The following is a 23,498-nucleotide window of genomic DNA, read 5'->3' on the forward strand; positions in this document are numbered from 1 at the left end:
CCGGAGGAAAATTATTTTGTATTGATCTGCATAACCAGTAATGTCTCCTTCGCCAGATAAAATATAAATATAAAATAAAAAAATCAACGAAAATGGTTATTTTCTTGCATAGCAAACATTGCTCATTTCAGACATAAACAAAGGCTTAAAAAATGGCACTTTATCTTTTAGCTGAATATAAATGTACTTTCTTGATGAAGAATGATATACAAGGTTCTATGACGCCTCTCCTGGTGGGCCAGCCCTGAGACCTCTTCATCTTCATGGGGCCAGGCTTTACAAAAATGACAGGGATCACAGAACCAACTTTAGATACAATTCTATGTTATTATTGACAACTCTGTTGTTATGTCTATGCTGTAATGGCACTGCACATATCACAGATGTAGATAAAGGCATGCAATGAAATTGGAAATAATCCTCTATTCAGTTCTATCTTAAATATGTTTTAATAAGGCGATGTACTGAAAACAAATAAACATGCAACAACAGCACTTGAATATATGGTTTATTATTAATATGGAAAAAAATTGCCCTGCCCAGGTCCAATAAAACACATGGAAACGAGATAACTGCTGAACTCTGCCTGCTTTAATGTTACCATTGCAACCTCAGTGATACAGTGAAGAAAATAACCACACACCCAGACCAGTGTATTATGAGGGAAAAAGAGCTGCCCATATTGTTTGATAAAAGCTGAATATTAATAAAGAATTTTGTGTTCTGCTTTGTCTTCTTTTAATCATGACCTTCTGGCAAGCCAAGATGTTTCTCACTCTTTTACCTCAGAATATCACGGGGGGAAAATAGTGTGAATAAAAGGAAGTGCAGCCGAAATTACATGGTCAATAGTACATCAAAACAACATCTCTGTTGAGCTATTTTTGCCTTGACTGAGCACATTGTAAAGACAATGATGGTAAATGGATATGTTGACTATAAAAACAACAAGACACCAGGGCAGGTTATAGTAAACAGAAATAAGTGCCAGTATAAGAAGTACAAACAGCATCAAGCAAGTCTTGCTTCAGACATCACTAGGTTTAAAATATGGTTTTAATAAGAGATATACATCTGATGAACAGTCTACAAATGGAAATAAAATGAACAAGGAAACAGAAAAGCTTTTATTGAAAATGCATTTTAACTGTCTGTTATTAGTTTACTGTTGGTGGAACAGAAAGTTTAAGGATAGAAAGGAAGAGGGCAATGGTAAAATAGGTGAATGACCCATAATGTTAAGGAAGTGGATTATTTTCAGGGCTCAGAGGATAGCAGATAATATTTCTACCTGCACTTTGAAATCTGTAGTAGCTCCTTATTCCTGGATGGGCAGCGAGTAATGCATTGCAGAGGAATAGCACGCTTACACATAGAGGGAGTAAATATGGTACAGTACATTGTTTAATTATCATTCAGTTAATTATTATGCAGTTATGGGGTTACTATATGCCCTATATATACATATAATACACAAAAGCCATGAATATCCTGTAAATTATATCCTTATAATGTCATCAGTTATAAACGGTGAGTTCTGATGTCATTTCTGTCACACGACTCACTGAAATTTGTGTATTATAATAAATAAAGTACCCCCAGTGCAAAATATGAGGATATTAGAAGTTACCTTGGAGTTCCATGACCTGTATAAAAACACTCGGCCTTCGGCCTCGTGTTTTTATATGGTCATGAAACTCCTCGGTAACTTATAATATCCTTATAATTTACAAGAGGGGGTACTTTATTCACTATATTCTGTATCTAGTGGTTATTGCCTTTTTATTCTGCTTCCCCGACAAAAACTTGTTTATATTTTTCTAGATAAAGACCTAGTTATTATACAATACAAAACTTACGCAAGCTGGCTGCTTTTTAGAGACCTGGTACTGTTTTTTTTTTATCAAGTGGTTGTTTAAACGTCTTTGTTTTGTTTAACATTTTGGAAAATTTTGCAGATTTTGTGTTTTGAGTTGTGTTATCCACAAAAAATTGAGTTTTCAAGTTGATTTTTTTGGTCAAAACTCACATTTCTGGGTTAAAAAAACTCAAATTTTTTGAGATTTATTATACCCCTAGGTGGAAATAGCTTGAATCTAAAAATACACATCTAAGACCTGTCAAGGTCATGTAGGAGTCAATGGCAGAGGTCTCTTGAACCATTTGAAGATGTTAATAGCCTTCATGATCTTCAAGTTATATGGAGGGTGTTGCAATTAGAGTTTTTCCTATGGAAAACTCGATTAATTTCAGTTTTCGAGTTTTTCACTCAAACTTGCAGAATTTAGATTTTCCATTCTAGTTAGTTAACTAGTTTCTTAAATAGGAAACCATTGAAGTTGTGAGTTCATTTAAGGTATAAAAAACTCTAACTCTACAGGGCACATTTACTATGGGTCGAATATCGAGGGTTAATTAACCCTCGATATTCGACCATCGAAGTAAAATTCACCGCAAATACTTTGATCGAACGATCGAAGGATAAGAACGATTAAATCATTCAAAGGATTTTAATCCATCGATCAAAGGATTTTCCTTTGATCAAAAAAAGCATATAAAGCTTATGGGGAAGGTCCCCATAGGCTAACATTGATGCTCGGTAGGTTTAAAGTGCCAAAGTAGGTAGTTGAAGTTTTTTTTAAAGAGACAGTACTTCGACTATCGAATAGTCGAACGATTTTTAGTTCGAACCGTTCGATTCAAAGTCGTAGTTGAAGGTTGAAGTAGCCTATTCGATGGTCGAAGTACCCAAAAAAAACCTTTGAAATTCGAACTTTTTTTACTTCGAATCCTTCACTCGAGCTAAGTAAATGTACCCCTAACATTCGACCTTTGATAAATAACCCCCTAAAATTTTAAAGGAAAACTATACCCCCAGAATGAATACTTAAGCAACAGATAGTTTATATCAAATTGAATGACATATTAAAGAATCTTACCAAACTGGAATATATATTTACATAAATATTGCCCTTTTACATCTCTTGCCTTGAACCACCATTTCGTGACTCTATCTGTGCTGCCTCAGAGATCACCTGACCAGAAATACTACAACACTAACTGTAACAGGAAGAAGTAAAGAAGCAAAAGGCAGAACTCTGTCTGTTAATTGGTAAATGTGACCTTACATGTGGTTTGTATGTGTGCACAGTGAATCGTACGATCTCAGGGGGCTGCCCTTATTTTTTAAAATGGCAATTTTCTATTTATGATTACCCAATGGCACATACTACTTAAAAAGTATATTATTATGATAATGGTTCATTTACATGAAGCAGGGTTTTACACATGAGCTGTTTTACTCAGTATCTTTTAATAGAGACCTACATTGTTTGGGGGGTATAGTTTTCCTTTAAGTTCAAAAATAAGCATTCTATGCCTAAATTTAGATTTAGAACATCCACTGTAATTCAATGTAATTGCATCAGCATGCTGCAAATAAAAGGCAGCCTGAGAAATTATGCTATTTTCAGCCTATTTATCAGAAGACAAGCACATTTATTAAGACTGAAAAACTATTTTTCTTTTCATTCCTATTCACAAACTAAATCTAAAAATGTGTAGCTATATATATATAATGAATCAGATAAAATTGAGCATAGGACTGGCCAGATATGGGATGACTTTGACGTAGTTGGCCAGCTTAAATATATTGCAATATATGGACAAACAATCCCTGTTTTGTTTAAAGGGTAATGCATTTTTTAGTAGCAGTATGCACAAAAGGTCGCTGTCTTAAATATATTGATAATGGGTTGAGTGCAGAGGACTCTTGTATTTGACTATATATATATATATATATATATATATATATATATATATATATATATATATATATATATATATATATATATATATATATATATATATATATATATATATATATATATACACACACATGTATATACAAGCAACATTAATGTTTTGTAGGTAAGCATTTTGATGAAGGGGTGGATATCTTCGAAACAATAATGTTGCCTGTCTGACCGTGTTATCCGAAAGGTTATTTAGCAAAAAAATTATTATGCTAAGAAGAGAAGTGCTGTGCATTGGATGAACTTGTATTAATTGGAGATGTGTATTAACCCTCCACACAGGCACTTCAACAGTAGCGCCCAAAAGTGGTGCTGTCCATTGATGAAACATATATATCTATACTGTATATCAGTTTCATCAATGGAAAGAACTATACAGTATATACTATATCAAAAAACCTATGCCTAAGAACCCTTGGCTGATAACATGTTATGACAACATAGCCCACATAGGCTTTCATTTCTACTCTCTTTGTTTTTGCTACAAGGGAGAACGAATTCCTTTTTACAAAACTGAAGAAAAAAAACTAAGAAATATGAGTTGATACGTTGATGGGACATGGAATATGGATTCTGAAGACATGGACGTCTAGAACAAGACATCGATGTGCAAGTGCTCGTTTTACCTTTGGATGGAGCTCTGCGGTTCGAAAGACCCTGTAATGTGAATCTTTTTCTAGCAAGAGCTGAGCGCTCAAGATTATGACTGGCAGGATTATCAGCTAGGAAAAAGGGAAAGGGTTAGAAGGAAAGTTGTAAGGGAGAAAGGTTAGAAGGGTTAAAAAGCGGCATGCTGATGGTTTTGGCATCATTAATGAAGGAAACTAAAACATAAATCAAAGGAAGTCTCTTTACCATATATAATTTCACAGAAGTAATGTAAGAGTGTGCAAATAGCTACTTTATCACATGGCTTCTTTATACATCAACAGAGCAGTAAAAAGGCTTTGATGACAACTGAACAGAAATAACTGAATATAAAGCACACAATAAACAGAGAACATAACGTAATGGGTCATACCCTCACTACTCACTTCCTCATTATATAAATGCAATTTACCACTTTTAATTGTGGTTAACAATACAAGTATGTTAGTATCATATATATAAAGTTTTATGGTACTATATTCTAGATACAGCACACTGACTGTAAAAGTGTAAAACAGTAACTAAAACCTATATTTTGTTTTCCTTATTGCAGGGTAAAGCATACATATTTTATGTATATTCTTTACAGGCTATGACAAAGCTTGGGCAGTATTGTCTGTCCTCCTCCCTTTCAATTCCAGTTACAGCTGCCTGAAACATCAGTAGCATTACACTACAATCTCTGCTTCCTAGGCCATGGGCACATTTGGATTTTAGGGGGAAGTCTTTCACATGGATAGCTGATCATACACATAAAATACAATCTGCTGGTTTTGCCCTTTTTGGTCAGATTGAACAGATATCTTTCTATGCGGGGTTCATTTGAGCGGCTGTTTTGACAGACCATCACATCAATGAGATTGAATAGAAAAAACTAGCCTGCTTGTTTACTTTTCCTTGAGGTGCAAATGCTCAAAGCACAAAGGGTTGCAAGAGTGGATCTGTTTAGAGCTCATCTAACAACACGCACCCAGGAAAATTCTGTGCCACATTGAAAATCCAGAGTCAGGAAGGCACAGGCCAGCCCTATCTTTGTAGCCTTCCATCTCCAGCTCCTCACCAATACAGCACTTGTGAATACAGAGACCTGTTGCCTTTCAGAAAGGCCACAATGCAGTGTGCAAAGTGCAAAAAATGGCTGTTTTCTGCCTTTTTTGCACTTTGCGACTTGCACTGGGTCCCATGTTTTTGAGTGCGAAAATACAATATTGCTGTATCTGCAGAATAGAAAATTTTGGGTGGGATAAGGCAGGCTAATAAAGGGACGTTGTGGGATTCATCAGAATATGTATGCCTACAATATTATGTTTTCCCCGTGCAACATTTACCCATTTTCTGTTTTCTAAGAAAAGTAAGCATTATCAAGCACTTTGTTTCAAACATGATTCCCAAAGCAGTGTCCTGCATGTACAAAACAAAGCAAGGTGATTGGGTATTAGATGCCACACAAGTACAAATGCCATCATTCTTTCAAAAACCCTAAAAAGCAATATAGGTTGCACTGCCAAAAGAGCTACAGATTTCTCATTTTAGTAATAGTACCAAAGAATTAGAGCCTACAGGTGCTCTGAGCTGTTCCCTATGCAATGGTTTCACTTTGGGGTAATGTATAAAAGCGACATCATTGTTCCATGTACATTTTGCAAATGACTTGGTTTTAGTGTTTCTGTACCTTTGTACACAAATATGCCACATTATTAATTACAATGTTGAATGAAAAATATTTGTTGTTAAGAAGTTATGTACAGCAATGGCATAAAAAACTGATTTCAAAATTTGAATTCCAAAGAATGCATATAACTTGTTTATGATGATTAACATGAAAGCAGATAATTAGAAACTGTAGTTAGTACCATTTAAGCAAATGGAATAGCAATGCCTTACATGCAGGTTGTTCAGTTTCGGCGTGGCTATTGCTATATTTTCAATTATAAATACTACAGTAGACATTTATCAGCAATCGGAACCATGGACTCTGGGGTGGACACCAAACCTGCTTCACAGCTCTGCATCTGGCCACAATGTATGGATAGATGCTTTTTTGGAGGAGTTGGAATTGTAGGAGGTGGATAGAGGAGCTAGACGTTAAAGCCGATGGGGAAGTTTAGTGCTCCTTTAACATGATATTTGTGGCAAGGTTCAAGCTGTGGATAAGACATCCAGGAACAGTAAGAATTGCAGATACTATTTTTCTGCTATGGCAACTTCATTGGCTATATAACTAGAAACAACAGTTTCTAGTAAAAACTTGGCCAATCAGGTTGCTGATAGGCTGAGTGGTTTTATGTTTTCTGATTGTGAGTGTGAAGAAAGATCTCCATATACACTTGGCTGATCTGTTTAAAATAGTGATTATTCTAAAAGGGGTCATGGTACAGATTCTTCTGGAAATAATCACTGAAACTTCAAAGATGTAAAATACCTTCCGTCTTTCACATTATATTCTGCACAGCAAGAAACTAAAATTCATCTGGCTTAATATTTCAGAGTCCTTAGGGGGACTTAAAATGTTGGACCCTACACCCAAAGGTATGAGCCATAGGAAAATAATTTTTATGGAACCCAATAACTTCAGAAACAAGTGCTCTCTACATTCCTGGGAGACCCAAAAAGCCCCTTTACTCAAGCAACTGTTTTCTATTACATTAGAGATAATTTGTGTATGCAAAAATTTATACCTAAGTTTAACAAGGAGGAAGTTCCAGTCTGTTGTATTCAGTTAATTATAAGGATTTGTAAATGACTGCCTTTTGGATTCACCCATGCTAAATAAAGAACAGCCTGCTTTAAATATTGCCAGCAACAAAACAGCCCTACAGAGAAGATAATAAATAGTGATGGGCTGGCACAAAGTGGATCACACTCCAAAAAAAGTATTTTTATTAGAGCAAAAACATCACAACAAAGGCCTTACGCGTTTCGTGCCATAGGGGCACTTAGTCATAGGCTAAATTAACACTTATCACACAGTCATATTTAAATAAAAAAGAACCAATCAGTCGCATGTACTAAGTGCTCCTATGGCACGAAACGCATAAGGCCTTTGTTGTGATGTTTTTGCTATAATAAAAATACTTTTTTTACTACATCTAATTTTGGAGTGTGATCCGGTTTGTGCAAGCCAATCACTATTTATTATCTGTTATATTGCCTTCCTGAGCTGAAGGTCTGTGGTCTGTGCACCTGGATTCCCCACTTGTTCGGGTAAGTTAACCCCATAATTACTGCTCATTGCATTGACACTGAACATTTTTCTTCATATATATCCTCGATAGCCCTACAGAGAAGCCTTTTGCTAGGTTAAAACATTCAAAACTCCAATGTATGACAGGAAATTTAATCAGCATTTCATACAGTACCTTTCTTTTGTCTTCCAGTTGGACTTGAAGTCCTGTTCTTCTTATTGGACACTTCAAGACTTGGCAATTCTGCTTTGTTCTGGCTGTTACCAGAAGTCTTGTTGGACCTTTTCAGTGAGGGTAATAAAAAAATAGTTGTTACTACAGTATCTCAGGCTTGCCATGATCAAATCCCATTGTGAATGAATGGCACTATTGTATAATTTTCACTGAAAAGGTAGCTGACTTGAATACAGCCAGTGACAGAACACAAGGAATTATCATGAATCTATCCCTTTCATGGACCTTCGGCATGTGCTGTTATACAACATAATACAGGTACACATGTATTTTTGGTACAGGTATATTTAAAAACATTCATTTATTACAGGTTTCCACTGGCACATTTAGTCAGCAACATTACTGTCATTTTCTGCAACTCATATATATACTGTAAAGGAACAGTTCAGTGTAAAACTAAAAACTGGGTAGATAGATAGGATGTGCAAAATAATATAGTTGGTCAAAAATGTAATGTATAAAGGCTGGAGTAACTGGATGTCTAACATAATGGCCAGAACACTACTTTTTGCTTTTCAGCTCTAACTCTGAGTTAGTCAGTGACTTTAAGGGGACCCACATAGGAAATAACTGTTCAGTGAGTTTGCAACTGATCCTTAGCATGCAGGTCAGATTCAAAACCAACAGTTATGACCCATGTGCCCCCCCCACAAATCACTGATTGGTTACTGCTTGGTAACCAATCAGTGAAAACCAAGAGAGCTACAAAGCAGGAAGTAGTGTTCTGGCTATTGTGTTAGACATCCAGTCACTCCAGACTTTATACATTACATTTTTGCCTAATTAACTATATTATAAACATTATTTTTTATTTGCACAGTTTATCTATTTACCCCGTTTTTATTTTTACACAACAATTCCTTGAAAAAAAATTAGATTAATTTGAGTTTCCATAAATAGGCCCCTACATGTGTCATTAGGAGCAGTTAATAAATCATATGCTAATCAGACAGAAAAGTGATGTAGACAAGGTAGATGAGATGGGCAGATTCACAACCCTAGTTGTAATTATATGAAAACATTATTTTTGGTATATTCTGCAAAGCATGATAAAGTTACCAATGGCAGTTTGTTGTTACCTGGCAATAAATGAGTTCATTGGTGCATGGTATACACTTTCTGTAATCCTCTGATGTAACTGGCTTGCTTCTATAAAACAAAGTCACATTGTCAAACAAAGAATGTATTATATACTCAATCAGCAGTATGACCTATCATTTCTATTTAAATAAACACAATTGAAATTGCTTCCATCAGACAGTATTCAAATTTACTCTCACGTTGCTCGCTGTCATTTTCAAACCTATAGTGCCCCAAATGCTGTGAACTGCATATAATATGAAGATTGGCAAGAGTCACAGTTATGGTAGGGTTGCAGGTCTGACAATTCAGCTCTGCTATTTGACATGCTTCAGCAATGACAGCAATAGAACAGTGTAAAAAAACTTTAAGGGTCTAATAACCCACATCAAATGTTATATCAAACATTAGACCTGTAAAAGTTACCTGCTGATTGTTATAATGGACTTCATGAGAAAATAATATTGGTGAAAGAGACTCTAATAGGTATCCAAGCAAGCTGTCGGAAACATGGTTATGATATGATATAAACAAAAGAAAGGTTTGGAAGACAGTTGGTGTTACTAAAACAATCTAAGAAGAGAGTTATCTTCCTAGACTGAATCCATGTGAACAGTGCTGACCATCTCCAAGGAAAACTAGTTTAACAGGAATTGAGTTTACCTGAAATATCCATGGAACACAGTGTACAGTGGCACCTAACGGATGGTGTTCAGTATAGTACATTACTGTAACTCAGTGGATGCCTACGGGACTTGAAGTATCTCATGGTCTATAGCGACAACTACTGTGGAAGGGGGTCCGCGGTGCTAGGGGAAAGAATGGCTAAGAGGTTGGAGGAGTGTTTAAACTAGGCAAGGGGGGGGTGGGTGAGATAAAGGATTATGGGGAAGCTAGTGTAGACGGGGCAGTGGGGTTAGTAAGGGGTCATGGGGGAGGAGTGAGGGGGGCATACAGTTTACCAGCTAAGGAGGTCCCTCTGTTACAAGGAAAACAAAATAATACTAACTTAACGTATAATTCTTCACTAAGTAATGCACATTTCAAAAGTAAAAGTAGTAACCTCCGCTGTATGCTGGCAAATGCACGGAGTTTGTCAGGTAAAATGGGAGACCTAGAATTAATTGCATGCTCTAAAAATTATAATATAATTGGTATCACTGAGACCTGGTGGGATGAAACATGTGACTGGATTGTGAATTTAAATGGTTACACCCTTTTTAGGAAAGACAGAGGGATTAAAAAGGGTGGAGGAGTGTGTTTGTATGTAAAGCCTGAATTAAAGCCATGCGCTAAAGAAATAACAATAGCTGGCACTGGTGAGGGTGTAGAATCACTCTGGGTAGAGATTTCGACTGGGCAAAAGGTATCAAAAAGAATTATCATTGGTGTATGCTATAAACCACCTCGTATAAGTGTCGAGTATGAAGCCCAGCTACTCTTGCAGATACAAGCGGCTTCACAGCTGGGTCAAGTTGTTGCTATGGGTGACTTCAATTATCCAGACATTGACTGGGGTAATGGGGTTGCTACAGAAAAAGCTAGTAGGTTTGTAAATATGCTGAATGACAACTTTTTATTCCAGCTCGTTCAAGAACCTACTAGGAATAACTCTCTTTTGGACCTTGTAATAACTAACAATACTGAACTCATCTCTAACATTTGTGTGGGGGAGCATTTAGGGAATAGTGATCATAACATGGTCTCCTTTGAGATTCTGTTGCAGAAGCAATTCTATAAGGGAGTAACTAAAACACTAAATTTCAGACGTGCAAACTTTGACAGTATAAGGGCATCTCTGCAACATATTAAGTGGGAAATGCTTTTCACAGGGTTAAACACAGAACAAAAATGGGAAGTCTTTAAAATGCTGCTTAATAAATATACTTGTCAGTATATTCCACTTGTAAGCAAGGAACGTCGTTGCAAAGCAAAACCTTTTTGGTTCAATAGAAGCGTTGGTGTTGAGGTGGGTAAGAAAAGACGTGCTTTTAAGGCTTTCAAGTTAGCTGGTACAGCCGAAACATTTATAAGGTACAAGGAGGCCAATAAATCATGCAAAGAAGCTATAAGGCAAGCTAAAATTGCTATAGAAAAGGATATTGCAGCAAGCAGTAAAAAAATCCAAAATTATTTTTTAAATATGTCAATAGTAAAAAATGAAGCAGGAAGGGGTGGGACCCTTACTATCAGAGGGGGGTCAGCTGGTTGATGAAAACAAAATAAAAGCGCAGATTCTGAACTCGTATTTTTCATCTGTCTACACAAATGAAGAACCAGTAAGTGAAGGTTTCCTTCTTAACACTCCCAATTCTAGTAATACAACTAATGATGCATGGTTCACACATGAAGAAATTCAAAAGAGACTTGAACATGTTAAGATTAACAAAGGTCCAGGGCCAGATGGTATTCATCCCAGGGTAATTAGCGAGCTTAGCTCTGTGATTGCCAAACCTCTTTACTTAATTTTTCAGGATTCATTGAGATCTGGCATAGTGCCGAGAGACTGGCGAATTGCTAATGTGGTGCCTCTATTCAAAAAAGGATCCCGTTCTCAGCCTCAAAACTATAGGCCAGTTAGTCTGACGTCAGTATTAGGAAAGCTTTTCGAAGGGTTAATAAAGGATAAGATACTGGACTTCATAGCAAATCATAATACTATGAGTTTGTGCCAGCATGGTTTTATGCGTAATAGATCTTGCCAGACTAACTTAATTTCTTTTTACGAGAATGTAAGTAGAGACCTTGATTCTGGGATGGCAGTGGATGTGATTTACTTAGACTTTGCTAAAGCATTTGATACAGTGCCACACAAAAGGTTACTGGTTAAATTAAGGAATGTTGGCCTGGAACATAGTATTTGTACCTGGATAGAGAACTGGCTAAAAGATAGACTACAAAGAGTGGTGGTAAATGGAACATTTTCTAATTGGACCAGTGTTGTTAGTGGAGTACCGCAGGGCACTGTACTAGGTCCCTTGCTTTTCAACTTGTTTATTAATGACCTGGAGGTGGGCATTGAAAGTACTGTTTCTATTTTTGCAGATGATACTAAATTGTGCAGAACTATAGGTTCCATGCAGGATGCTGCCACTTTGCAAAGTGATCTGTCTAAACTGGAAAACTGGGCAGCAAACTGGAAAATGAGGTTCAACGTTGATAAATGCAAGGTTATGCACTTTGGCAAAAATAATATAAATGCAAGTTATACACTAAATGGCGATGTGTTGGGAGTTTCCGTAAATGAAAAGGATCTAGGGGTCTTTGTAGATAACACGTTGTCTAATTCTGGGCAGTGTCATTCTGTGACTACTAAAGCAAATAAAGTTCTGTCTTGCATAAAAAAGGGCATTAACTCAAGGGATGAAAACATAATTATGCCTCTTTATAGGTCCCTGGTGAGGCCTCATCTGGAGTATGCAGTTCAGTTTTGGACTCCAGTCCTTAAGAGGGATATAAATGAGCTGGAGAGAGTGCAGAGACGTGCAACTAAATTGGTTAGAGGGACGGAAGACTTAAATTATGAGGGTAGACTGTCAAGGTTGGGGTTGTTTTCTCTGGAAAAAAGGCGCTTGCGAGGGGACATGATTACACTTTACAAGTACATTAGAGGACATTATAGACAAATGGCAGGGGACCTTTTTACCCATAAAGTGGATCACCGTACCAGAGGCCACCCCTTTAGACTAGAAGAAAAGAACTTTCATTTGAAGCAACGTAGAGGGTTCTTCACAGTCAGGACAGTGAGGTTGTGGAATGCACTGCCGGGTGATGTTGTGATGGCTGATTCAGTTTATGCCTTTAAGAATGGCTTGGATGATTTTTTGGACAGACATAATATCAAAGGCTATTGTGATACTAAACTCTATAGTTAGTATATTTATGGGTATATAGAATTTTAATTAAAAGTAGGGAGGGGTGTGTGTATGGATGCTGGGTTTTCATTTGGAGGGGTTGAACTTGATGGACTTTGTCTTTTTTCAACCCAATTTAACTATGTAACTAACTATGTAACTGGACAGTGTTTCATCCTGGTTACAGGATGTGTACAAACAAACTGTAGTGGGCTACGGCCTGGTTGTCATGGAGGGCAAAGAGCTATAACTGGAAGCTCCTCCATTTGGTCTACACACAGAAGAAGAAACCAAGGAAGAAGGAACAGGTGATGTATCTGGAGAAATACCTTTAAGGATAGCCACCTAGACATAACTCTATATGCACGCATTCCAAGACATTAGGTTAGAGTAGTTAGGATATACCTTATAAGCCTTGTATGTTGCATGCTTCTTTTATTATAAGATTTAATGTACACTATGGTGACTTGCTGCAATTGTATCAGTTGATTATAGGAATAATAAACTTGCATGTCCTAAATTACCAGAGTCTTTCATATGTTATATGCTGGTCCATAGCAAAGGAAAGCCTGACAGGTTATAGTCACAAACCCGGTATTTAGGGGGGCTTTATACAGTGGTTCATAGCAAAGGAAAGCCTGACAGATTATAGTCATAAACCCGGTATTTAGGGGGGCTTTATACAGTGGTTCATAGCAAAGGAAAGCCTGACAGGTTATAGTCACAAACCTGGTATTTGGGGGGCTTTATATGTTGGTTCATGGTAAGGAAAGCCTGACAGGTTATAGTCAGAAACCCAGTATTTAGGGGGCCTTTTTACACTGATTGGTTACTGTGGGTCGCTAGACCTGGTACAAGCACTCTTCCTAGCAACCAACTATGCAAACAGTGGTGCTTATGTGGCACACAAACAGAGTTGATGCTATAAAATGATTAGCATGGGTTTTGATGTTTTCTTTTCCTGATGACACAGGATGACAAAATAACCCAGGTGACCTTACCTAGTTATTGCTAAAGTGAGACTACATAATAAATACAAGAATAGGTTTCAAGTTACAGAAGGCTAAATATAGGTTTCATTGTGTTCTTTTGACCACTATACATAGAGTAGAAATATTTTGTGTGTTTGTTTTTTTTGCCTCATCCGAATAAAACCCCATCTGTGCATGACAACTATTTCGTTTTTGTACATTACAAGTTTGTTTTGGAGCAATCACACTTTAATCTTATTACCTTCTGACAAAGCAGAGAAGTCAAATGTCACAAATATGTGGTTATCACTGTTAAAAAGCAACAAAAGACACACATTTCTTACTTCATATGTAGCATGAAGAGCTATGCCTCAAAGACCCACAATGGAATGTGTTTCTTTTACTATAAGCCAGTTTACTACTATTCCGATAAGTGAAATGGCCTTTCAGTCTTTGTGTGTCATAAACACCTGGTGCATTATAAGTCGGAGCTGAACTGCTGTGGAGAAATCAAACCTCTTTCTGTCTGTAAAAATAAAACAGTAGCTTGTACTTGATCCAAACTAAGATATAATTAATCCTTATTTGAAGCAAAACCAGACTATTGGGTTTATTTAATGTTTACATGATTTTCTAGTAGACTTAAGGTATGAAGATCAAAATTACGGAAAGATCTGTTATCCGGAAAACTCCAGGTCCTGAGCAGTCTGGATAACAGGTCCCATACCTGTACTAAAAACATTGCTATTTTCAGTCACTTTAAATAAGGGAAAGACTGCAAATACTGTACCTCTGCACGCTTCCAGTTGTCCTGTAAGGACTTTTCTGATTTCGGAAACCCAAAGGTTTTTCAGCTCTACAGTTGATGCCTACAGGAGATTTAAAGTTGGGGATTACTGAAGCATTGCGTTCCATTGATCCAAGGTTTGACATGAGAAAAGTAAATCATTTGGTGCTTTAATAAAACACAGTACCTGAATGATGTAGACTTCTTCTCTGCCATTGTACCATACTTCAAACTTCTTATTGTCTCCTTTAACATTTTCAGTGATGCCAACTGAACTCATCTAGTAACAGAAAACAAATTGTTACTCCATCAACTCTGACATCCAGATAAGGACAATGGTATGTGTTCCTGATACAGGACCACAAATTGTACAGCAAGGTTTTCTTATTTTTCATTAAAGGGTCCTTATACCTTAAAGTGTACCCGTCATCCAAAAAAATTATTCAAAATCCTATCTTATCACATTAGTCAAGCAAAATGAACTTTAATTACACTGTATAAATTATTTGAATCTTGTTTCCTTCAGAGTGGAAACTCATAATTATAACAAGCAGGCAGGAGCCATTTTGTGCACACTGTTATTAAGGAAAGCCTTGCATCATCTCAGAATATTGTTTCTGCACCAGAATGGGGGACCTGATGTCCTTCCTCATGCCCTGGTTACACAATTAAACGGTGAAGAGATTGGGGGGAATGTGTGGAGAGCAGTGACATCTAGGAAGTGCTGAATGGAAAGTGAAAGCAATGGTCTGCCCCGCCTCTATGCCTAGGCATAGAGGCGGGGCAGACAATATTTGATTGACAGCTGAGATTTTTAAATGAGTTTACAACAGCTATGAATGCTTTAATAAAAAATAGAAATTGGATTTCATGTTTAATTTGAAAAGGACTTTTATTATACAGATTTTTGTGTCTGGGTGACGGGTCCACTTTAAAGATGAACTAAGTAATTTTCCTAAAATTTAAAGAAGAGGAAAATTTTCTGGGTCATCCCCAAATAAAAATGTTTCCATTATAGCCAAGGTCAGTATGCTTCTTCTATAAAAAAAAATGTAAGAGTCTGTGGTGCTTTTCAGCTGAGCACCACATTGGTATCTTCTTACCTGTACCCTGGTATTCCTTGCATGCACAGGAAATTTTAGTCACTGGTAGGAGTGCCTGACAAATGAACTCTGCTAAATTATATTACATTTATTTCTACTGTTTTATTTGCTATGGAAAGATATAGATATATATATAGAAGAATTATGGATGTAGGGGGTACCTTTATAATGCTACACTTAGATTTATCAAGGGTTGAAAACCCTCGAATTCAACCCTCGAAGTAAAATCCTTCAAATTCGAATATCAAATTCGAAGGATTTTAGCGCAAAACGTTCGATCGAGCGATCAAATAAAAATCGTCGGATCGAAAGATAAAATCGTTCAAATCGAACGATTCGAACGATTTTAAGCAATCAATCAAAGGATTTTTTGTTCGATCAAAAAAAGCTTAGAAAAGTGCTGGGGAAGGTCCTTATAGGCTAACATTGGACTTCTGTAGGTTTAAAGTGGCGAAGTATGAAGTCGAAGTTTTTTTTAAAGAGACAGTACTTCGATTATCGAATGGTCAAATAGTCGAACGATTCTTAACTTCGAATCGTTCGAATCATTAGATTCGATCGAAATTGACAAATTCGAAGTATGAAGTCGAAGTTTTTTTTAAAGAGACAGTACTTCGATTATCGAATGGTCAAATAGTCGAACGATTTTTAACTTCGAATCGTTCGAATCATTCGATTCGATCGAAATTGACCAATTCGAAGTATGAAGTCGATGTTTTTTTAAAGAGACAGTACTTCAATTATCGAATGGTCAAATAGTCGAACAATTTTTACTTTAAATCGTTCGAATCATTCGATTCGATCGAAATTGACCAATTCGATGGTCGAAGTACCCAAAAAATTACTTTGAGATTCGAATATTTTTTCATTCGAATTATTCACTCGAGCTTAGTAAATCTGCCCCTTAGAGTCCACAGTCCTTGGTTATATGTATAGGAGGGAATTGACACACACACGCGCTAATAGTTATAATAGCCACACTTGCAATTTATGGGTTAAGTTCACACAGTCAGGGGCGCTCCACCAATGAGGCGAGTTGAGACACTCGCCTCAGGCAGCAGCGCCCCCCTGGCCGCTCCTGGTAACTAAGAGCCGAATTTCCGGTTTTCAAACCGGAAATTCAGCTCTTCTAGCGCAGAGAGCGCTATCGCGCTCTCTGCACGTATCGTCGCGGACCGCCCCTGCCCTCTCCGGTGCTATAAAGGTTAGTGCCGGGAGGAGGGAAGGGGGCGGCGAAAGAAGGCCGCCTCAGGTGGCATTATACCAAGAATCGCCCCTGCACACAGTGATACTAACTCTAAGGGTTCCCTGAAGGTGAGGCAACACCCTTAAAAGATATTCATTTAGAAGCTTGGCCCACACCTGATGATTAAAATATGTGAATAACCGCAGGGACTATTATCCCACAATCCGAGTGGTAGTTTTAAATATTAACAAAATAATCATTTATAAAATAAATATTATAAATGACGAACGAGTCTCCACGCAGGCCTGTCAATATAACTCAATTTTAAGATATTTCTTGCAACAGTGTTCAAAGATACTCTGAACAATCATTTAGTTATGGTGTTAATAAGTGGTTGAAACATAGTTACATAATATCTTGTTTTTATTTGTTAAATGTGATTGTCTATAGCTGCTATTTTTATATGTGCTTTGTAGCCTTTCTCCAATTTGGTTGAATTAGAAAGGATTAAACATTTATTTATTTATAATTGCAGCAGTCTTATTCTGTTGAACAATTTAGTAAGATCTTGTGTTACAGAAATTGCTACTTTTTCTCTGTTTTGTCAAGCTATTTCACAGGGAAAGGTACTGTGTTTAACCCTTTCAGCACTGAGCTTTTGACATTGCCAGTGTTGCCAGACAACATGCAGCTTAAATCAAAAAGGAACAAGAAAATAATAAAACGCTAAATCCGTGATGCTGCCACTCAAGTACTCTTATATCTATGGCTCAAAACAGTTTAGGGACATATTTATGTCCAAATCCCTTTATTCTCTTTAATTACTCATAAAATGTCTTAAATATTATGCATGGTTATCCACAGCAACAGTGCCATTGGTACGGCTGCCTTTTGATATCTGGAGCATCTTCTTTAACTACAATAATGGAGTGGCATCTCTGGGATATAGATGTAAACACAAATGTGAATAAAATCATTATGAGTTGTTTTAAAGTGGCATACCGCAAGCTGATTATGTTTTCTAAATATACATATTTGGGTATTTACCTTTGGAATACAATAGTAACACATCAGAAGGCCCCATATGCAGAAAACAGAATACTTAGGGGCAGATTTATCAAGGGTCAAATTTTGAAGTATTTTCGAATAAAAAAAGACCAACTGAAATTTCTTTTAAAAAATAGGCTGTATCCAATCTTACGAAGTAAGATCATATTCGATCGAATTTGATTCAAAGTATTTTTTTTTTAAAAAAGTCCACCAATTGACTCCAAATAGGTTCTAGGAGGTCCTCCATAGGCTGAAACAGCAATTCGTCAGGTTTTAGATGGCGAATGGGCGAAGTCTTAAAGACACGGTACATGATAAATTTCGATATTCGAACATTCAAATTTTTCAAATTCAAAATCGAATTTGGACTATTCCCTAGTCGATGTACACAAAAAATAGGTTGAAATTCTAATGTTTTTACTTCAAATTTTCACTTTGACCCTTGATAAATCTACCCCTTAGTCTTAGCAGTGTTATAATATTTAAAGCATATACTCTACCGCCAACGAATAGAGACAGACAAGTCATTACCTTCAGAATATGCTTGAAACTGTAAGATTGAGACTTTTCATGTCCTTCACTGTTCTCTTCTCTTTTCTTGCAAAACAGCACGGCCTTAGCATATAAAAAGATGTGCCTTTGCATGGGTTTGAATCTCGCCAAGTCTTTTACCTTGTTGTGCCCTTTCTTGTGATCAGTCCACACATTAAATGAGCCCTGCATGAGCAGCTTACCAAGCTCATTCAGGTCCCCCTAAAAACAAAAATACAGATTAATTAGTGTGCATTAAGGATAACAATAAGCTCTACATGGTAAATAGTAAGAGGTCCCAACAAACTGTTTAAGTAGCAGGTCACTAACCAATAAAGATTTTGTATGTAGAAAACAGTAGCCATAGCCAATTTAGTAAACTGTCAACAATTAAAATGCCTCTGTGTGTATAGAGACAACTGCTTCACAACATATTATTTGGTTAGTGTAGCCCTTCACGTTAGTAGGTCTGGAACTACTCTTATACTATAACAGGCCACATGAACCATGCATCATCGCTCCTTACAAAAAAAAAATCGGACTGACTTCTACATGACCTCGACAGGTTTAAGATGGAGTTTTTTTGGCAGCTTTGGGGTATAATAAATCTTAAAAAATTCATGGGTTTTTTTTCCATCCAAAAATTCAAGATTTCCTCTTCATTCATGATGGCAATTAACCCCTTTTATCTTTCTATGTTCAAGCTACACCCCCTGTATTCTACAGAATTTATCTATAATCTGCTGTGTAAACCTTGAGCTTGAACATCTTGATTGGCTACCCATATGGTAACACAACAGCTTCTTTAAATAAATTATAGTAGTGTTTTTGCAGCAAAGAGTTAGGGGGCAGCACAAGCATGAAAAAGTCCCTTGGGGTGCCAAATAAGGGCTGTGATTGGATATTTGGTAGCTCCTATGTGCACTAGCAGCCGAGAAGAGGCTCTGCTTGGGACTATACTAAGTTTTTATGCAATTAAAACCTGCTTTCAAGTTGGAATTCAAAAATAAGCACCTGCTTTGAGGACCCTGAGAGCAACATCCAAGGGGTTGGAGAGCAATATGTTGCTCACGAGCTATTGGTTGGGGATCACTGGTTTATATTAAAAAGATAAACGATGTAGAATACCATTGTATTCTATTACAGAGCGTATCTGTTATCTGCTAAGTAGCCTGTGCCTTTTCTCATTTTTCAGCCTATATGGCTACCCCCATGGATACACAACAGTCTATACATATAAACTATATTAGTCTTTCTAAACACATAACTTTTACCAATGCAGGGCAACAGTACATTATATTTTAATTACTTTAAAATGTTTTTGTTTTTTGGTTTCAATGTTCCTTTAGATGCCTGTGAAACACTTTCATTTTGTGGTGTTACTGTTACTTTAAGTAATAGACAAGGCCAATTTTCAAGAAAAAGGTACAGGCATAAGCTGAATTTGTATAATATTTAATCAAATTTTATTGGATTTGAAATTTTATCTGATTTCCTCTTTGTACAGTAGGTAAATGATTGAACAACATGTTACAGAGATTATAAAACATTTATATCCATAAGTCGAAGTGGAGTACAGTGGAGTACAATATAAGGGCCCTATTACATACTATCATCAATATTATCAGAAACCAGATAACCTGCCTATAGGTTTTTGGAGTGTGGAAAGAAAATGATGTTGCTTTATTTAAAGGCATGGGGAAACCCCAGGTCTGATTTATCACACCATGCCCAAGAGCTGCCCTGGCATGTATTCTACCCAAGAGATTGCAATGGTTTGGATGTAAAAGAGAATAGAAAAAAGTCGACATCTCTGTCCTGCCAAATCAACATTAGTAAGTTTTTTATTTTCTAGGTTAATAAAATTAATACATTTTAGTGACAATTAAACTTACCTCATATCCTGTAATAGCTATTTGGTGCATTGAGTCATTCACTGACTTAATTATGTCCAACACCGTGGCAAGTGCTTCTTCTAATTCAGCTGTCCCTTCAGAATTCTTACTGCATTTCAACATTTCCTATTCAATAAATACCAGGAATAGAAATGAAAACAACAGTCAAGCAAAATAAATATAAATTTCCCGATACAAATACCAATGACAGCACCTTAAACATAATAGTTGCCCTACAATTATCCTATAATTGACCCACTGTTAATCTATTATTACCCAATCATTATAGTCAAAATCAGATTTTAAAGGAGAAGGAAAGCTACGGAGGCATTTTATTGCCAATAGATTAGCTGCAATAGTGCAAGCTAGAATGCTATATTTATTCTGTAGAATGTTTTACCATACCTGAGTAAAAAGCTCTAGAAACTCTCTGTTTGTTTAGAATAGGAGCTGCAGTATTAACATGGTGTGACATCACTTCCTGCCTGAGTCTCTCCCTGCTCTGGGCTCAGATTACAGTAGAGAAGGGAGGGGGGGAAGAGGAGCATGCTCTTGCCCAGGGCAATGAGGTTTAAGCTGAAGGCAGGAAGTCTGATACAGAAGCCCATGTGTACACAATAGAAGGAAAGAAATGCAGTGTTTCTTTTGACAGGGGACTCAGAGCAACATTACTTTGGGGGTTTACTGGTGTATTTATATAGACCTTTCTGTTAAGGCTTACTTAGTTTTAACCTTTCCTTCTCCTTTAAACATAGTGATTAATAAATAAGTGATTAATAAAATAAGAGTTGTATTCTATGCTATGTGTATCTGTGTTTCTATGGCATACAGTTATATAGAGACAGGTAATGATGATTTGATTTTAATTTTAAAGTAATTAAAGGGATTCTGTCATGATTTTTATGATGTAGTTTTTATTTCTAATTTACATTACACTGTGTACACTGCAAATAATTCACGCTTCGATATAAAACGTCATTACTGAACCAGCAAATGTATTTTTTTTAGTTGTAATATTGTTGTGTAGGCAGCCATATCAGGTCATATGCCTGGTCGTGTACTTTCAGAAAGAGCCAACACTTTAGGATGGAACTGCTTTCTGGCAGGCTGCTGTTTCTCCTACTCAATGTAACTGAATGTCTCACAGTGGGACCTGGATTTTAATATTGAGTGCTGTTCTACTAGGCAGCTGTTATCTTGTGTTGATTATCTGGTTACCTTCCAATTGTTCTGTTCTTAGGCTGCTGGGGAAGGAGGGGAAGAGAGGGGGTGATATCACTTCAACTTGCAGTACAGCAGTAAAGAGTGTATCAGAGCACAAGTCACATGACTGGGGGCATCTTGGGAAACTGACAAAATGTCTAGCCCCATGTCAGATTTCAAAATGAAATATAAAAAATCTGTTTGTTCTTTTTAGAAATGGATTTCAGTGCAGAATTCCGCTGGAGCAGCACTATTAACTGATGCGTTTTGAAAAAAAAATTTTTCCCATGACAGTATCCCTTTAACTTTTTGTCATAGGGTATTTATAGAAACAGATTGCAAAAAGTCTGTGGAACATCTAGGAATTAACAAAAAATAGTAACAAGTAGTTTTTACAGAAAACAAAAGTAAAGATCATTGGGAGGGCAATTTAATACCAGTATCTACCTCTCTCCTGTTGTGGTTAATAGTGAACCAGAGCTGTGGATCAAGATATCCTAGACTAGAGATATAATTCAGCACCTTGTCGACTTGACAGTCTTCAGTGCTAAAGAAAGAACCTTGGTGGAGGCCAATGTTTATTGTGCATACTCCTTGTGGTATCAAGCATTTCGGCACACCAAAATGAACTCATTACACAGAGTTTTTAACTTGGAAGAGTAATTTGATACACTACCTTCTTCTCCTCTTACAATTGTTCTTAAAGAAGACATAAAGTTTAACTAAAGGAGTAGGGTGTTGTACATTATGTTTCAGGTATAAGTACAAGCCCGACGCAACCACAGCTCTTTAGCAGTAAAGTTTTGTGTCTAAGAAGATGCCCCCATATAATTTTCTGCTGATTCACTGCACATGCTCTTTGCTTGCTTTTGGTTTCCTGAAATGAGGGACCAACTTACAATTTACTGTACATATACTGTATATACTAGCATCAGCTTATATTAATTAACCCTCGATATTCAACTGGCGAATTAAAATCCTTCGACTTTGAATATCGAAGTCGAAGGATTTTGCGCAATTCCTTCCGATCGAACGATCGAAGGAATAATCATTCGATCGAACGATTAAATCCTTCGAATCGAACCATTCGAAGGATTTTAATGCATAAATCTAAGGATTATCCTTCGATCAAAAAAGTGTTAGCAAGCCTATGGGGACCTTTCCCATAGGCTAACATTGGCCTCGGTAAGTTTTAGGTGGCGAACTAGGGGGTCGAAGAAATTTTTAAAGAGACATTACTTCGATTATCGAATAGTCGAACGATTTTTAGTTCGAATCGTTCGATTCGAAGGTCGTAGTTGAAGGTCGGAGTAGCCCATTCGATGGTCGAAGTAGCCATATTCGACCATTCGAAATTCAAACTTTTTTTCCTCTATTCCTTCACTCGAACTTAGTGAATGGGCCCCCTAAGCTTAGCTTCTTAACAGCTGCCAAGAGCACACTGAGCATGTGCGTGTCACTAACACTCCTAACAAAATATAAGATGGTGAGAATTTGAAGGCTGAGAAAATACTAATAGAGATACTGAACCTGTAGGCTGGTGCAGTAAGTTTAGCACACAAAATATGGCATTCCTAGCCATATTCAATTTTAGGGTTTAGCTCTTTTTAAAGGGATACTGTCACAGAAAAAAGTTTTTTTCAAATCGATAGTACTGCTCCAGCTAATTTCTGCACTGAAATCAGTTTTTTGAAAGAGCAAACAGATTTTTTTAATTTTTAATGTTGAAATTTGGCGTAAGACTAATCATTATGTTCATTTCCCAGGTGCCCTCAGCTCATGTGACTCTTCAGACACTCTTTACTGCTACACTGCAAGATGGTGTGATATCACCCCTTCCCTTCTCTCCCCAGCAGCCCATCAGCAGCCTATCAACAGAACAATGGGACGGTAACCAGATAGCAGCTACCTGATAACTCTGCTGAAGGATTCAGCTGCCTCCATGGGCTAATAGCA

At 36.9% G+C, this 23,498-nt stretch overlaps 1 protein-coding gene across 2 annotated transcripts in view; it reads right to left on the bottom strand.

Annotated features, from left to right (window-relative positions):
• The window catches only part of LOC108716979 (guanine nucleotide exchange factor DBS), a 201,492-nt gene that overhangs the window by 20,605 nt on the left and 157,389 nt on the right, over positions 1 to 23,498 (bottom strand). For both annotated transcript variants that reach the window (XM_041563266.1, XM_041563267.1), the window contains exons 21-27: positions 20,340 to 20,465; positions 18,445 to 18,666; positions 14,762 to 14,854; positions 14,578 to 14,656; positions 8,962 to 9,031; positions 7,823 to 7,929; positions 4,442 to 4,537 (exon numbers count right to left, since the gene is read on the bottom strand). In XM_041563266.1, coding sequence (XP_041419200.1) covers positions 4,442 to 4,537; positions 7,823 to 7,929; positions 8,962 to 9,031; positions 14,578 to 14,656; positions 14,762 to 14,854; positions 18,445 to 18,666; positions 20,340 to 20,465 — 793 coding nt within the window. The remainder of the gene's footprint in view (positions 1 to 4,441; positions 4,538 to 7,822; positions 7,930 to 8,961; positions 9,032 to 14,577; positions 14,657 to 14,761; positions 14,855 to 18,444; positions 18,667 to 20,339; positions 20,466 to 23,498) is intronic.

This window comes from Xenopus laevis, chromosome 5L (assembly GCF_017654675.1).
Source record: "Xenopus laevis strain J_2021 chromosome 5L, Xenopus_laevis_v10.1, whole genome shotgun sequence".
NCBI classification, from domain to species: Eukaryota; Metazoa; Chordata; class Amphibia; order Anura; family Pipidae; genus Xenopus; species Xenopus laevis.